The following is an 18,864-nucleotide window of genomic DNA, read 5'->3' as shown; positions in this document are numbered from 1 at the left end:
TAGTAGGAAACAGAAATGATCAGCTTCCATTTATTGGTACAATTTTAGGAAGATGTGGTTCATCTGCAAAGTAGGCAACTTATACAACACTAGTGCAACTGATTCTTGAGTGCTATTTGAGTGTTTAGGATTCCCACCAGGTCAAACTGAAGAAAAACATCAAAGCAGTTCACAAGCAGGATGCTAGATTTGTTACCAGTAGGTCCAATCAACTTATGAGTGTTATGAAGATGCTTTATCAACTCTAATGGGAATCCCTGGAGAGTAGACAACATTCTTTTTGTGAAACACTGTTGAGAAAACTTAGAGAACTGCCACTTGAAGTTGGCCAGAGAATGGTTCTACTGCATTTTGAGTAAGAATCACAAAGATAAAAAAAACTTATAGCCACCATGGAGGCATATAAACAGTCGTTTTTTCTTTGCTCTATTTGTGAGTGGAACAGAAAAGGAAATAAACAGCAGCAGTACAAGATACCCTCTGACACACACTATACAGTGGCTTTCGAGTATGTATGTAGATATAGGTTTCTAGTAACATCTTTTTCTTTAAAGCTTGGCATTGTGTGCTGTGAAACAAAGTCATCTGAATATCAGCAAACTCTTCTAATCTATAAAGTAAATTTGAAAAGGAGGGGCAGGTTACAGAAGACCTAAGGTTGAGAGAGATGCACCTGTTGTGAAGACACTGAAGGGAAGAGATGAAAGAAGAAGCATTAGAGAGTGTAGGATAACAAATAAAGTACAGGAGTAAGGACTATGTCTGTTTCTTTCTGGAGATGATAGGAGGACAGGGAAAGAAGTATAAATCGATTGAGAGGAAGAGAAATTATGATTTGAATAAATATTGCAGTTAACAGCTAGGAGGTAAGCGGAAAGGGAAGAAAAGGAAAAACTGAAAAGAAAGACAGAAAACAGAAACAAATAACACAGTAAATAATGAAATCCTATCCACGATGAAAAGGGGAGGATTTTAAGAGAGGCTAAGTAAGGGTGGATTGATGTAAATATATGCTGGAAAGCAAGTTCCAATCTCCAGGGCTTGAGGCACTGAACTCACTGAAATACTTTTTTTTCCACTGATCACCGAAAAACCCAACTCAGCAACAACTCTATGCAAAGCTGGGTATTGCATTGTGTTAACTACACAAAAACTTTAGAAATCTCTTTTTCACAATTTTTACAGTATTTAACTCATAATATGCACAAAATTTAACATCTCCCTCCCCTGCAAAAAACTCTCAAATAGAATTCTGAAATTTACATATGAGATAGATCTACATAGTGTGTCTAATCATGTAATAAATCTGTTTTTAATTATGGCCAGAGTTAAGGTAGTTGTTCAAATAGATACATTTTTTGCAGTGGGAATAGTTTACTACTTGAGAAAAGGCAGCAAGCACAACACTTTACACAGCAGAGTTGGTAGCACATGGAAGCCATCAACGCCAGGTTCTGGCAGGTGTATTGCTGGCGAGAACAGTCCAACCCGAAAGATATCAAATTCCTATAAACTAAATTGGGCTGTAGTACTGGGTGTGAGCATTCGAACACACTCCAAGCTGGGTATGCAATGTCTCCAAAGCAGACAGATCCTTAGTGGGGATCATTCAAGTATAAAAAGTTGTGCAGTGAACGCAAGTTATTTGGTGCACAACATGCAAGATTTTACATGTTTCTCTGCCTTTGAGGTTGTAAGATTCATTAGTGGTGGGGCTGGAGTAACTGGTAATGGACTGGAACATAGGGCAGGTTTTACAGTGACAACAGTTGTTGCAGGGATAGGAACCTTGGGTGGGACTAATGGTCTGGGCCCGTCATATGTTTTGACAAGGATGTTATGATAGTTTGGAGGACAATGGAGGATGACAGTAGGTTGTGTGGGTAGTATATTAGTGAGAAACTGTCCCATTTCTGGGATATACAGTATCAAGCCAGGTGGCAAAGCTTCTCATTGTTGAGTAATGCATCATCTAGGTGGACAATAAAAGGCTGGCATAAGATGAGCCCATCTTGATTTGCACCATAGCCCCCTAGATTTGACTGTAAATCTGGCCCTTAAATGTTAAATAGTTATGAGTAAGGATGGAGTTGGATAGGGTCATGACAAACAATGTTTTATGGAGACATTCAGATGGGCACAGAGGGAGGTAGTGATCTATTGCTGAGAGGACGACTTGAGACGTCCCAGAAACTGCTTAGCATGGTAGGTTGGAAGTGCTGCTCTACAAAGGCTCTGATGCATTCAGTACAGGTTTTGAAGTCTGCTACAATGGGATAGCAGAAATTGATGTTTCTATGAACATTGGGGAAGCAGGAAAAAGGCAATTAGTGGATCAGGAAGGGTAAGGGGCTCTATGGAGGCACAAGTGAGGCACCTAGCTTCTAGGATTTCCTGTAACATAGTGTGGATTGAGATGTTTCATGTTATTCCAATTTATTGTCTTTGACCTCCAACTCTCTTTGATGCAATCTTTTCTAACCTAGCCACCAACCCTTTCTAAGAAACGAACTAACAGTTCTAACAGCTACATGTAGTATCTATCAGACACACTTTTGTTCCCAGAAAGTATGTATTGGCCAGATATTTTGTCCCCTTGTGACTTCAATGTTTTTTCATGTAAATTTTCGTCCTGATATACTCTTCCAATCTAAATATACTTGTGTCCAAAATAAAAGCAGTAACCACTACTTCCCTATCCTGCCTCTCCGGGGGACACCATTTTGACACCATTTTGGAGAGGCTTGCATGTCCGCATAAAGCTGAGGGCTATGCCGAAGGTAGAGGTCCTACTGCCAGAAAGACCTCAGCTGATGGATCAGACTAAGAGTGTCCCACAACATCCCATCTTCCCTACTCACTCCTAGTCCTACCCAACTCCCTGACCCAACCCAAGGAGTGATGCAATCCGTGCCAAAGGGTCCATGGCACATGGGAAGATGTGTCACAAATGGAGCCTCAGGGATACCGGGCAACCTCCCTGAGTAAATAGCCCTACACTGTGCGGGGTATTCGTGGTGTGGACCTTGTAGATCCCCAAATCTTGTGGGACCAATATGGACACAATTACAGAAAACAAAGAAAAACAAACTCAGGGGCAAATTGAGACCTCACATATCCAAACATTGGGGTCAGTACTGATGGAAGGCATTCACACTACTGAATCAGAGTCTAGACCTAAGCCAGAAGTGGGAACTGTAACCGAGAAGCTAGACCAGATTAAGATCAAAGGCTTGTCTGGGGCCCAGAGGAGGAAACTACTCGGGGAATAGAGGAAAAAGGAAGGGAAAGAATGGCTTCCTAATGACGAGTGGAGGGAATTTAAGGGATGTGAACCTAAGACCCCCAGGAAGAAACGTCTCAGGTTGAAGGGGATACACAGACCTCCACAATATCAAAGACAGGTAGCAAGCAGATAAGGGAGGCATCAAAGACTCCCTGCTCCCTGGATAAGCAAGTTCAGAAAAAAGGGAAAAAAGAAATAGGGAAACAGACCTATAGTACAGCAGTCTCGGTTTTTAAGATGGCACTTATCCAGGAAGGCTATCCACTGGTGGCCATCAAGTCACAAGCAGGAGGAATTGGTAGAGATGGCCCTCTTAGAAAAGATTGGGGGGGGGACGCTGGCCCAGGAACCAACTTCAGGAGGATCTATCTAGATTGTGGCGTCGCCATTTTTGTCCTGAGGGGGTGCACATGGTGGAATGGTTCAAGGACAAGGTGCCCATGACATCCCCGTGGGAAGATGTGAAGCTGCTGGTTAAGATGGTAGCAGAGCTTCTTAAGACTGGATAGATATCAATATGGGTACCAAAGACCCTTAAGGAAGTCTCTCCTAAGATTCTGTTCGGGAAAATAGGAGCCCAGAACCCAAAATTCTCGACAAAAGACTGGAGAGTGATCAACCAGAAGGTTGCACCGGAAGGACAAACCCTGGTGGTGGAGCTCAGAGACAAGCCCTGAAGGCGATGCGGGAGGAGTACCTGAAATTGTTTTTAGGGTTCTTGCATGTCACCGTCAGGGTTCTCAGAGACCTTAAAGATGGCAGCAAGACAGAGACTGGAGATGCTGCAGATTAATCTGCAGCACAGTAAAGGGGGCCTCTGTCACCCTGAGTCACTGCCTGGGGAGGCAGGAAGTGGACGTGGCCCGGATACAAGACCCATATTCATATAAAGATAGTGTATCGGGCCTCAGTGGGACTGCAGGAAAGCTGATTTATGCTAGAAATGTAAGAAACTCCAGAACATGCATCTATGTAAGAAATGGAATTTATTTCATGTCAATGATGAATTTCTGCTCTGGGGACTTAGTGACCATTAGAATGCAGCAGTGTGAGGAAGGTATCACGAGCGAAATTGTTTTGGCCTCAGCTTACATTCCTTACGAAGACAGCTCTCCTCCACCCTTGGAGGTGAGGAGACTGGTAGAGATTTGCCATCAACAAGGTGACCAACTGCTGGTGGGATGGGACGGCAATGCCCACAACCTAGTGTGGGGCAGCAAGTACACCAACAGTAGAGGTGAGTATCTTCTTGAATTTCTTTTAGCTAACAACTTAGAGGTCCTGAATAGGGGCAATTGCCCTACATTCAGGAGTAGCAAAAGAGAAGTAGTAATTGACATAATCTTTGGTTCCATGATGATGGGCAGCTATGTCAAACAATGGCATGTGCTGATGGAGCCATCTTCATCGGACCACATGCACATTAAATTCAAGGTTGAAATGGGAATCAGACAGATCACAATCTATAGGAATCCCAGGAAAACAGACTGGGAGACATATAGGAGGGACCTTGATTTAGGCTTATCAGAAATTAAAGCCTCGATAAGGAATCCAGAAGAATTTGAGGAAGTAGCAGAGGCTTTTACCTCTGACGTAGTGACCTCATATCAGGACAACTGCTTAATACTGTGAGACGTAAAGGACAATGGGCTAAATATCGTGACGCCCTTGTCAATTACAATCTTGCAATCAGACAAGCAAAGAAGGCATCCTGGAAGGCATTCTGTGAGGAAGAGGAGAGCATGGCTGCACAAGCCAGACTTCACAAGATTCTCACTAGAGTACCAACCAATCCAGGAGGTACGTTGAGGAAGGAGGATGGGGAACATACAAAGACAGTACCATGAGACGCTGGAACTGCTCCTAAAAACTCACTTTCCTCAGTATGTTCTGCCGGACTACACAGACCAGAATGTGATCCCCGAGAGACAATGGTTCTCAGGCACTCGAAGAGAGGACTGGGAATCAGCCGAGGAGTATGTGAACTTTAATAAAATCTAATAGGTGGTGGGAACATACCAACCATTCAACTCACCTGGCCCAGACGGAATTTTTCCAGCTCTCCTGCAACAGGTAGGAGAGTAGTTCATAGGAGTCCTATGCAGACTATTCAGGGTTAGCCTAGCACTAGCTATCATTCCCGATGCATGGAGGGCAGTGAAGGTTGTCTTCATTCCATAGCCAGGGAGAATTTATCATATCAAGGCCAAGGACATGAAACCAATCAGTCCATCCTCCTTCATTCTCAAAACAGTGGTAAAACAGGTTAATGTATTTGTTGGAGAGAGGAGGCTAAGTAGGGCCCCTCTACATTTAAACCAACACGCATATCAACCAGGTAAATCATGTGAGACAGCTCGCCACCAACTCATTGGGAAGGTGGAGAAAGCACTTCACTTCCAAGATATAGCCCTCTGCATGTTCCTGGATATCAAGGGGCCTTCAGTAACACGACCTTCGTTTCCATGGCAAGGGCAGCAGAGGTGCATGACCTGGGGACCACCATATGCAAGTGGACCAGGGCCATGCTTAGTGGGAGGTAGGTAGAGGCTACCATGATGAATTAAAAGATGGTAATTAACACCACTAGAGGCTGCGCACAAGGAGGAGTTTTGTCCCCTCTGTTGTGGAATCTAGTGGTGAACGAAATCAATGAGGAACTAGGTTGCAGACAATGCTTCTGCCAAGGATACGCAGATGACCTTGTCATAGTAATACTTAGCAAATTTACTTACACAGTTGGAAACATGGCATAAGGAGGACTGGACATTGTGCAAAATTGGTACAATAAAAAGATCTGAGGGTTAATCCTAAGAAGTCTGATGTGGTGCCATTTACAAAGAGACATAATCAACACTCAAGTTGGAATCTAAAGCTCTTTGATGAAACTCTACCTGCGAAGAGGATAGTGAAATATCTAGAGGCAATCTTAGACGAGAAGCTAATGTGGACCCCTCACATTAAGAGCATCTGCTCCAAGGCAAAAAGAACTCTAGTGGGTACTAGAAGGTCTTGTGGCAAAAACTGGGGCCTAAGACCTTGGGGTATGCACTGGATATACACCACAGAGATTAGACCAAGGATTTCCTACGGGTTTGTAGTGTGGTGGAAGAAGGTAGAACAGTGGGTTGCAGCTAAGGAGCTTGCTAAGGTGCAGAGATTGGCCTGCTTAGCCATAACAGTTGGAATTAGCAGCACACCAATTGCTGGAATGGAAGCCACGTTGGACATGCCTCCACTACACCTTTGGGTCAAGGTGGAGGCAGCAGCTGGGGCACACAGACTTAAAACTGGCAAAAACTGGGTTTCATTCGGATGGCTGGGGAAATGCCTGCTGACTATATAACAACTCCTAACTGCTCGACAGCCCTTATGTGTGTAGGAGAATATGCATAGATGCAACAAGGACCGTAGCATCTACATCTATTCAGACAGCCAGGTAGCTCTGAAATCATTGGCAGTTCCTGCAACAAGATCTGAGAATGTTGCAGAATGCCACAGGGCTCTGGTGGAGCTAGGGGGAAGCAATAGGGTAAAGCTAATGTGGGTCCCTGGCCACTCAGGGATCTGTGGCAATGAACAAGGTGACAGATTGACTAGAATGGAGGCAACAACTCCATTTACTGGACCAGAACCTTTCCTGACAATCACCAAGGCTATGATCAAATTAGAACTATGGAACTGGCTTAGGAAATAGCATGTAGGATATTGGACCAAGGTCTATAAACAAAAACATGGTAAGGTAATGATGCCCAAGCCATGTTTTAAAAGAAGCTCTGTAATCCTGGGATTGAACGGGAAAGAGATCAAACTCATGACTGGCCTGATGACGGCCATGGGAATTTCAAAAAACTCCTTTACTCAATGGGTACAATGGAAGAGGACCCCAAATGTAGGACCTGTGATGAAGGTGAAGAAACTTCATCACACCCAATCTACAAATGCATAGCAGTGGAGAGCAAAAGATACAGAATCTTCGGGTCATCGGAATCTGAAGAAATTGTGTCTAACAAAAAACTGGTAGAGGGACACCTTGCGCTATTTAAGGGCATTGGTTGGCTTTACTAGATATGCAGGGAGCGATACCACACAATAAACCTAGTGTCGCTGCAGGCAGTAGCGGGTTAGACCTAAACTGTTTTAGCTTCCCTGTTAAAATCAAATCAAATCAAATCAATCCCCATCCTGTGTCTAGTTCACAATATAATCATACAAACTGTCAACAGATGTCCGTACAAAAGCATTCTGCAGGAAACAGGGCATTCCGGTCCATGGACAACCATGCCATTGCTGACGCCAGAGCACCTGTCCATCAGGGTAGTGTTTGATGGCTAGTTTCACATCCACAATCGCTGTATACATAGTCACAGATGGTGCAGCATGGCACAGAGAAGACACCTACCAGGCACACTGCGGTGGAGGGCTACAGGAAGAATGGAAGCAGGACAGTTGGAAACTGATGTGACCTGATAGCTTATTGCAAATAATTCTCTTGTTTCTTGGATGTGGCAACAGTTTATAGAGACCCAAACTGAATCCCAAAGACCGGAGCAGGGCCAACCATGTGTGACATCAGAAATGGAAGGCCAGTAATTGGCTTTTAGGGCATGGTGGTACACCCTTAGTACAGCATGGCAACTGGCATTTGACCTTGTAGCATCCACTGGACGTGTTGTATTGAGGTAAAGGGTGTACAGAAGGCATCGGCAGAGTGGCCTTTATTGTCAGAGACCTGCTGTTGTGTATCTCTGGCATGTCTTCACAGAAGGAATGTCTGGAATGGAGTCATCAACATGCCACCTCACCAGTCAAACAGTGGGCCAACCTTCTTTTCACAGAGAAGTCCTTATTTGGTACGGAGATTGATTCTCGACGGATTCAGATCTGGAGGGAACATGGAATATAATTTCGGGAAGGAGACCAAGGAGGATTCCTAATCGTACCGACAAGAATTACATTGACCACACGAATACCTCTTCTGGAAATCGTACAGGTGAACTGGCAAAGTTTAATTGCTGTCAGGTATTGTGATGAGATATTGGGACCTCATGTGCGGTTGTTGATGGATGATAATGCTTGACCTCATACAGCACACGTGGCTGATGTTTTCTTGGATACCAAAGATAATGCACACATGGCATAGCCAGCTCATTCTCTTATTTGAATCTCATAGAGCATGTCTGGGTTGCACTAAGGCGATGGGTTGCATCAGCATCCATCAACCACTCTCCAAGAGTTGCCAACAGCTCTGCGAAGAATGGGCATTATTGCCTCAACATGAGATTGGTGACATCAGTCACAGCATGCCCCATTGTTGTCAGGCCTGTATTGCTGTCAAAAGTGTAATACATCATACTGAGCACATTAAACAGTTGTCTGCATGTGTGTGCAAATCAGTTATGTTGGAAAAAAACGAACTTTTTGTCTTCCATTATGCATCTTGTAGTTGTTTATGTTCTGTATTCTTTACAATGTTTCCACTTTACTACCACCAGTTTATATTGTTTTGTGGGAAAATAAAAGAAACCTTGAAAAATTTCCATTTGCTGCTTTAATTTTGGACACTAGTGTATATACTACCATGTTCTAACCACAATAAATACTCTACATCCTCAACAAAAATGTAGGATTGCTGTATTCATGCAAGACTTCAACAAGTACAATCAAAGCAATATCGATATATAAGTACTGATGATGAATTTCAAATATTCAGAATACAAGTTCCATCTTGGATTACCACAAATAAAACAGGAAAAAGGAGTTTTGTCCAAGAGCCACAGATTACCAATAAAAGGCTGGTGTATAGTGTAGAATGTAGTGGAACTCAGATAATGACATTAAGAACAAAATTCAGATTGTAAGAAGTACACCATGAGAAGGTGTGAAACAAATATGAGTAGGCAGCTGATCCATTATTAGGAAAAGGCAATAAAGCAAAAGACTCAACATTCAGAAAAAAAGGAAACAGAAAGTATGTATGACAGATAATAGAAAGGTTGAAGAATGCTCATAGAGGAAAAAAAAAAATATCTGAAGAGATTGTAGGAATATTTCATGTGAAACAAATGAATGAGAAACAAAGTTGCAAGAGTGACAGATTGCAACAGTGCGAAATATTTTGTCAAAAGTGAAATAATTCTAACATAAATATGGAAAGGATAGATTGCTACTCACCACAAGTGGAGGCATTGAGTCACAGACAGGACCACTAATATATCAAAACTTAACAGACAACAATCTCCTGCAATAGAATACACACACACACACACACACACACACACACACACACACACACACACGCACACACTTGCGCACTCTCACACTGCCGCCATCTCAGGCCACATGAGCCTGACAGCAACTGCTGCATCTGGCAGAACAGCAATGTGCTGGGATGGATGGTAGTGGTAAGGAGTGATGAGAAGGGTGTTATTCCATCCAAGACTTTTCTTCTTCCTCCTCCTCCTCCTCCTCCTCACCTTCTTCTTCTTCAATTCCCTAACACTTTCCAGTGTCGGAGCAGCCTCATTCTATCCATTTCTTCCATTCCACTCCATTTTCACACAATCTTTTCTTTACATGATTGTTTTTCCAGGCCTTTTGTCACAGTTTCTTGACTCTGTCCTCCCTTGCACATGCCTTTCAAATACTTGTTTAGCTTTTATTTCCTCTCATGTTCTCTTAACGTGCTCACACCATCTCAACTGAGCTTCTCAACCACCACACGCACTGGTTTCTTTTGCCCAGTCTCTTCTCATATTCTTTCATTTCTAACTCAATCTATTCTTATCTTTCCTACTACTTTCCTCATAAACTTCATATCTATGACAGTAATCCCACTTACACATTTCTCTTGTAGTGTCAATCTATCTTTCACTGTAATTGCTGCATAACTGCACTGTAAATTATTATACTTATCTCTTACTTCCCTAGTATTGTGTTATTCATCTGATAGTACCTAGAGACTGCTTTCTTAATTCTATTTAGTACCTCTTGTTCTATTCTCCCATCATTACTTAGTACGGTGCTAAGATATTCCTAACTGTCATTTTGCCAAGAGGCTTTCATTACAGAGTATATTGAGTTGTTCTTCCTGCCTGTTCTGTTTTGAAACCCACATTGCTTGTATTGGTATTCACTAACATTCTCTTCCCCTTCATATCATTTCACACCGGTGTCAGCCACCAACACTATATCATCTACACAGAGCAATGTTTGCAGATACGTTAGACACAGTCTCCACATTCCATGGTTTGTTGTATGGGTTCCCTCTTGCTTGTTTTTGCTACTTCATCTAGAAAGATATTAAAGAATAAGGGTGTGAGGCTACCACCTTGCCTGATTCCTTTCTCAATGGGGAATTCTCTTGACCTTTCACCACCTATATGAATAATTCCTTCCGGTTTTTCATAAGCACTCTCCACGGCATTCATAAACTTAATTTGTACCCTCTTTGCTACAAGTGATTCCCACACATACTGCCTTGGCACAGTCAAATGTAGCTTTAAAATCGAGAAACGACAGATAAAGGTCACAGTGCTTGGCTATGCTTTTGTCCACAATTGTTCTTATAGTGTAGATGTGGTCCTGGGTCCGTTGCCCTGGCATAAAAGCAGTCTGCTCCTCTCCAATATCCTCTTCCACAGCCCATCTCAGTCGCCTTTCTAAAATACCAGTATATGCTCTATAGACAACTGATGACGTGTAGATAGCTCTGTAATTACCACTTCTTATGCAACAGTATGACAAAAGTTCTTCCGTTCCTCAGGGATACTAATCTCCTCCCACACTCTCTGGATCTGCTTAATGGGCTTCTCTACCACAACTACTTCACCATTCTTGATTAGTTCCAGAGCTATCCCATTAAGGCCTGAAGTCTTCCTTATTCTAACTTAGTTAACCACCATTTCTACTCCTGTTCCTCTATCTCTCCTTCAATTCCTGGGTCTTGTGTAATTTCATACTGTCTTAAGATAATTTCTTCTGCTTTCCTCATTCAGTTTTTTTGGACTTTTCTTCCTAGTGTCTTCTCCACGCTTCAAGTACTGCTGCTTTCTCTGGCACTAGCTTACCCCCATCCTTAATTGTCCTTGTTTGCTTCCCATATTTCCCTCTTAAAGCTGTTTTGGTTTTCCAGAAGCTCCTTATGCTGTTCTCTCTTGCCTTGCCCTGAACCATGTTCTCCAATTCCTCCTGAGTTTTCCTTTTAGGTTCCTTCACTACTTGTTTCATTTCATTTCTTCTTTCCCTATACTCTGCCCTTCCTTCTTCTATATAAGATGCTATATGTATCTTTTCCAGGTTTCCTTCTTATCCTTTAACACCTGTTTCACTTCCTCATTCCACCAAATTTTCTTCTTTGTATTTGCTATCCCACTTACAAATAAATCTAACTGCAAGCTCTTTGACTTCACATTTCTGGAGGAGGTAGAATGAACCAGGGGGGGTGGGGGTGGGGGGGGGGGGGAGGTCGGGTAAATATGGGCTCTAAAATGCATACCTTAACAGCCATGGCTACTTGTTCAGTAGAAGAGATGTGTTTCACAGCTCTTAAGGTATGCATTTTAGAGCCCATGCTGACTAGAATTTTTTTTCTCGTTTTCGTCCATACTACCACTTCTGAAATTCACCTTTCCTATAATCTCAGCAACAACAGTACCGGTGAATTTATTCCACTATCAGAGGTTACAAACAATTCTCATTTACAACTTACGACTTGGTTGTTTCCAGACCAGTGTCCCTTACCTCACGTTGATACATTTACCCTTCTACATCATTCCTGAAGGTTTGTAACACTGTCACGGAAATCACCCGCTATACTACTTCCACCTTTCAGCTTTCCCTTCTTTGCTTAGTACTGGTTTTCTACCTGAGCATCTCATCATTTGCTGTGCTAGTTAGCACATAAACTCTCACTCCAGTGGTGGTTGTTGGCGTCATGTTTATCTTGGCTATGGTAATGCAATCATTATGCTGTCATTGCAGTTTATCTGCATTCCTACTTTCTTATTCATTATTAGACCTACTCCTACAATACACCAATTTGACTCTGTATTTAAAATGCTGTGCTCACCCGACCAGAAGTCCTACTCATCCTGTCACTGAACTGCATAAATCCCCACTATATCTAACTTCATTATGTCCATTCCCCTTTCATAAGGGGCAGTTAAATGAAATCGAGACAGATGGAAAATGTACATAAACTGTTTATTATTGCAAAAATAATCACCATAACTGTTAATACGTTTATCCTGCTGTGACACATATTTCACGAAAAAATCTTTTCCGTTGCCTATGGGATCATAATGTTATCCAGGCATGCATTTCTTCATCCACAGAAATTGACCACAATAAATGTCTTTTGGGGGCTCCAAAAATATGAAAATTGCAGGGGAGAGATTGGGACTGTATGGAGGATGTGTAAGGGCTTTCCGGTGAAACATCTGCAGTGTAGTGAAACAACAGGCATGCCAGCTCCGAGAAAGTTGTAATGATCTTTTTTGTCGACTGTAAGGGCCGGCTGCTCAATGACTTTCAGCTTAAAGACATTGTGAATAACAATAAAAAACAACCAACACTCAATAACCACTCAAATTATCATAAAAATTATAACAATTAAAAAAGTCAAGAATGACTAGGTGTTTCCAAAAGCTGCATAGTTGTATTCTCGAGGTTTCCATACTATTGGATTAATTTTTGGATGATATCGTCCCTTGTACTACTAAATAGACGTTAGTTAATTTTTATGCTTTTTATTCCTGTTCATGTTATTTCTTTTCCCCTGGTTTTGTCTAGGCCTGGCTCGTTCAGCAGTCATGCTTTGTGCAATTTTGATAAACATCTTTTGGGTGTACTCATCTTTATTAAGACAAGCCAGCAAAGCAGTTTGACTCTTAACCTGCATAAGTTCCCAAATGTTGGGATTCTGTAATTCTCCACATACATTATGAAGATATAATTACTGTGATTGATTGTCATTGTTTTTTGTTGACTGTAAACATTATCTACAATTCTGTATTTCTACCATTTCACACAGTGATTTGTATTCTTGGCAGATAAACCCGGATACGTGTGTGCTCAAAAGTGAAACCAGTAGTTGCGAATAAAGCACCTTCATACAGCTATGCAGCTTTTGGAAACACCTCATCATTCTTGGCTTTTCAACTGTTATAATTTTATGGTAATTTCAATGGTTACTTTCTGTCATTACTGCATCCGAACTGGTATTCAAACAATCATTCTTTCCACACTCCGTAAGTGAATGAAACAGGAAGAAACCCTAATAATTGGTACAGTGGGATGTACCCTCCGCCATGCACCTCACGGTGGTTTGCTGAGCATAGATGTAGATGTTGAGTGTTTTGTATTGCTATTTAGTTTCTGAAACACTATGCCGCAATTCATGTACAGGGGTACAAGGACACTTTGGAAAAATTGAAGCACACCATCCAGATCAAACGCTCATGAATGCTGACAGACGGTATCACTAGGTTGTAGGATACTGCCCACCACACACTGCTGGGGTTGTTTCAGATACAATGCACAAGTTGCACTGCGAAGCTCTCACACAGTTATGATCTCTGATGTCTCATCATGACGTTTCCATTGATCTGCTTTGGACGAAGAGATGCATGCCTGGGTAAAATCAAGGTTACGCAGGCAACTGCGAATATTTTTCCATGAAGGCACTGACCATCTTGTCTCACAGTGGGATAAATGTATTTACAGTTAGGGAGATTACTTTTGAGATAATAAGCAGTTTATGTACTTTTTCTATCTGTCTTATTCTCATTTGACTGCCCATTATAAATTTTCTAACCTACCTGCCTGATTAAGCGAGCTAACATTCCACACACTGACCTGTAGAATGCCTGTTAACTTTTTCCTGATGACATCATCCTGAATAGTCTCCCACTTGGAGATCAGAATGGTGGACCATTTTACCTCAAGAATATGTTACCCAAGAAGTTGGCATCAACCATACAGTATGGCTGCATACTCTCAGGAAAAATAATGGATTTAGTTTTCCCTGGCTTTCAGCCATTCGCAGTAACAACGAAGCAAGGTTACGCTGGCTCACGTTACACGGCCATATCAGACAGTCATTCAGATTGTTACCGCTGCAGTTATTGTAAAGCCTGCTAGCCCTCTTCAGGAACTATGTTTGTCTGGCCTCTCCACAGATAACTCTCTGTTGTGGTTGCATCTAAAGTACAGTTATCTGTTTCGTTGTGGCACACAAGCCACCTCATCTCAACCAGACCAAGTTTTGTGAAATGGGCCATCTCCCTTCACTCTCTGTCTACTTTTCATCTTTTGATGCTCTCGTATCACAAACGATATTTCTTTCATAATTTGTCATTTAGCTAACTTGGATGTTCATCAGTTGTACAAGTCAAAATGCATTTCCCTCAATTCCCAAAGTTCAGTTACATTCTCTTTACACTGAAAAAACACTTACTCATTTATATTTGGAAAGGTAAATTCCTGCTCTTCACTGAGTTCATTCACAGAGACCTACTGATCACCACACGATACATATTCACAAATGAAAAACGTATTTCAATTCTCATTTAACACCCAATAAACAACCCAATTATTACACTGACAACCAGCTCAGATTTCACAAGGATGAAATCCCAATCTGAATACTCCCTCACTAACAGAATCATTAAAATTACTTTTTATTTGACATTTCTCAAGTTGCGCTCATGTTGCCACAGTGACTCTCAGCGGCACCTCAGCTGAGACTTGGACAACTGAGAGTGGGCTGCTAACATAGGCAGAATGCTCTTCTGCCCATTGCACATTATTTGCATGCATCACACTATGGAAACACTGCAAGTGAGGTATGTTGTGTCTCATTAGCAATGGTGGAGAGCCCGCGCAGGACATTGCAAGCTCTTACTGAAGTGCAAATACTATGTGTCAGCTGACAAATCATTTTTATAAGATTATAAGTTAATTAAGAAACGCAACAAAAACTTCTGAATGAAGACTGCTGAATTTATGTTTGAACCTAAGCGCTCCTTAACATCAATCTTATTAATTATCCCATCTTGCTCAATCAGGAGAGGTAGCATTTTGCAAACCACTTAGAATCTGTTCAGTGTGTGCTATCTTTTAGATAACCCTGGAGGTTTCAAGTATCATTACTCACATGAAGCACAGTTAATAAGAACAAGAAGGTTGAAGTTTAATGTTCCATTGATGTCAAGGTAATCAGAGACAGAGCACAAGCTTTGGTTGAGAAAGGATGGGGAAGGAAATTGGCCATGTCCTTCTCAGAGGAACCACCACGACATCTGCTGTTGGAAACCACAAAAAATCTTAATCTGGTGGCCAGGTGGGGATATGAACTGATGTCCTCCTGATTACAATTCCACACAGTGTACAAGAAAATAATTTACTAACCAAAATTTGATCCAGTACCCAGCATCGAGTCCACTGTTGTATGTTTTAAAAAAGCAACGTCACCAGCTTCAAGAAGGCACTGGAAGGCACCCTCAGAGTCAGCATATGGATCAGCACTTGTGCAACGTTGTCCAGGAACTGTACTAGCACAAAGCTGACACAGCTGGTCAGAGTTATCACCTGGAAAACAAAACAAAAACAGTGATGATTTAAGGCAACATTGTGATATCTTCACAATTACATGGTACCTTATCCAACTCTTACTTACTTTGTAAACTTAACATTTTCAGATGACGCTTACAGTATTATTTAAATAAAAGGGCCTGCATATTAAGAGAGGGGCTTAAATAGAACTTAATGCTCATGACAGAAAAACTATACGCTACATGGAGCTCAAACTTAGATCTTTGTTTTTTGCCAATAAAATGCCATTGCCAGCTACCAAAGAATGTCTCAGCGACTGGTGACATACAAGCTACATCTTGATACCTGTTTTCAAATCCCCATGCAAAATAGAGGAACATCTCTGGGAGAAAGCACACTTCTTTCTGGAGAGTGGCTCAACAATGCAGTGATCCATGCTGTAAATATTGCTTATATGGCTGTGGTTGACTGTGCATGTAAACTCCAAATAAGAAGTCAATAATCGTAGCTTTGAACATAATATGAGATTGTTAAATGGAAAACAGTTGTCAATTAGCAGAATGCAAAACTGGTAATCATTCTGAGAAAATGGTAAATGGAATTACACTTAAAGGAGTCATATGTACTGTATAAGAGATCAAAGAGTACAAGCTACAAGAGATATTATAAATAGAGAAGATAAAAGATATCAGATAGTAAAAAATTACATGTGAGTCAACAGTGCACTACATAAAAAAATGACAAATCTTCTGAAATATCAATTAGACAGAAGCTGTACAAAAATCAAATACAATTCAGGAAGGTAGGAAAGTTATAAATACGCATACATAAGCAAACAAAATTAAGTATAAAACATGGAAAGATTTGAGTAAATGGAAGAGAAAATAAGTAACCAAAATTTTTAAATACTAAGAAAAACTAATCTGCAGCTTTTGGTAAGATGCAAACTATGTCTCTTATTAATTTCCAATCTGTTCTATTCTGCCATCACCCTTTGGCTTAGATTCACTAGCATATTTCTGATCCATTCTTCCTGCAAAACGGTTCTGCTAATTTTCCAACAATCATCACACTTTAGTTTGTCAAACATCATTTTACATTTTTTCCTTTTTCCGATTATGTTCAGGTTCTACGTGAGATTTTCAAGTATTGGAAAAAAAACTGGGTGGAATACAAACAATGCAATGAGCTATGGCACCATTTGCTATATACTGGAGGAAATGAGCAGCAGATAGGAACACAAAAAAGAATTAGTTCAGCATAAAAAATGCATTCTTCTTCCATATGTCACTGTTCTATTGGTTTGACTTGGTAAGGAGTTGTGTTGGGTGGAGGAGGTGAGATGAACAAGGAGAAGGCATGGGAAAGGTAGAGGAAGGCTATGAGAAGGAAGGACAAAACGGGAAATGGCTAAGAATACTGCATCAGAGAGTTTTCTGCTGTGCAAACAGGGAGTTCTACACAAGGTGATATAGAGAGAGGGTATGCAGTAAGAATAGGTCATGAAAAGACTGGTGGGAAAGGAAACCACTGAGAGAATAGTGTTGAAAAAGTCCACAGGTCCAAAGAATTATGAGTAAATGTAAATAGATGAGGCAAGAGTGAATACTACTACCTTTCATTTTATGCTGAGACAAGGAACATCTGCCCAAAGTCTTTATAATTCACTCCAAAGTAATATTTAGCTATTCATTCAACTAGCCCAATCTTATGCCACTAAAGCTTCCAACACTTTGACACATGAATCATATGCAAATGGCAGATCCAGATGAAAAACATGTCCCATATATTGCCCAACATATCTTATTCCATCAAAGGCAAGGCCATCTGTGAAAGCAGTTATGTCATACACCAACTCCATTGTCATCCATGATCTGCCTTTTATGTGGACTTTTCCATTAACCAGCAGGCCACCTGCACACCATCAAATTGAGGCCCACAGCAAAGGCTAATCACTCAGTGACAAGAGCACGCCAAGAATACAAAACATTCACTTTAACATCTACTAAGCAACCCATGACATATGTGTTCTCTGTCTAACACAGACTTCTCTGAATTGCGTAGGTGAGAAGTGTCCATTCAACACATCTTCCGCCTTTGCTAAAAAAAAACCGTATTCTATACTAAGGTCCGCCACATTCCCTACCACCTATCCCACAGAAATAAGCTGCGTATTACTCAGTACTTCACTCAGGATCTTTATTTTTAATTCAACTTATGATCCTAGGAGTCTAAAAACATCTTCCACAGTGTCTAACAACACCTATCTTGAACATCACCATGTGCATCACTTTACTATATCTGCTCAAACTACGTTAACCTTTCTCCAGTAGTGAATTCCTAACCACTGGCCATCCCTTTTCTTTGCCACTTCCCCTCTCTTGCTTCTCCCTTGCTACATTTTTCCCATATCACCTAATATAGCTCATCACGTCTCCCAACACTTGGAATGGGAGTGACTGTGTAAAGTACACTTATATGTGACTGGATAGAGAATGCACTACAGGGAGAGCTGTAACATATATTTCCTTGGTGGCTGTTAAAAGGAAGAAAAATAAGTAATTTAACATAAAATACGCAGCGCATAATTATGAATTAGCCTAGGGACAGACATGTTACAAACCTGCTGGTAAAATGTGCTTACTAATTCAACACACATCATAATACATTTAATCTTTTCAGAATATTCAGTCACTGTTGTTTTAGATTTCTATGCCATCTCCAATTTTATTCCTTCAATGTATCACACCCTAGTGGCTATACAGCACCATCACTATTTGAAGGTTCATTGACCATAAAATACCACTGTGACTTCCACATAAAAAGTAGAAGTGAATATTCAATTGGACCTGCAGGTTTGACATGTAGATCACGAAATACTTAAATGACATGACGCGATGAGTAACTGGACACTTTGCCTTCAAACGGTGTGAGAGCAGTTTCCCCAGTAAATCCATCCATAAAATAGAAATTCATTAACAAATTCAATATTGTGACATCAATAGGTTATCTACAATGACTGG

General features: G+C 41.1%; 1 protein-coding gene across 1 annotated transcript in view; it reads right to left on the bottom strand.

Moving 5' to 3' along the window:
- Positions 1-18,864, bottom strand: part of LOC124788063 (melanotransferrin) — a 120,616-nt gene that overhangs the window by 60,925 nt on the left and 40,827 nt on the right. The window contains exon 6 of the mRNA XM_047255153.1: positions 15,698-15,877. Within this exon, the coding sequence (XP_047111109.1) occupies positions 15,698-15,877 (180 nt within the window). The remainder of the gene's footprint in view (positions 1-15,697; positions 15,878-18,864) is intronic.

Source organism: Schistocerca piceifrons, chromosome 3, assembly GCF_021461385.2.
Source record: "Schistocerca piceifrons isolate TAMUIC-IGC-003096 chromosome 3, iqSchPice1.1, whole genome shotgun sequence".
NCBI classification, from domain to species: domain Eukaryota; kingdom Metazoa; phylum Arthropoda; class Insecta; order Orthoptera; family Acrididae; genus Schistocerca; species Schistocerca piceifrons.
Note: the sequence above shows the minus strand (reverse complement) of the source record. Positions and strands in the feature narration are given on the sequence as shown.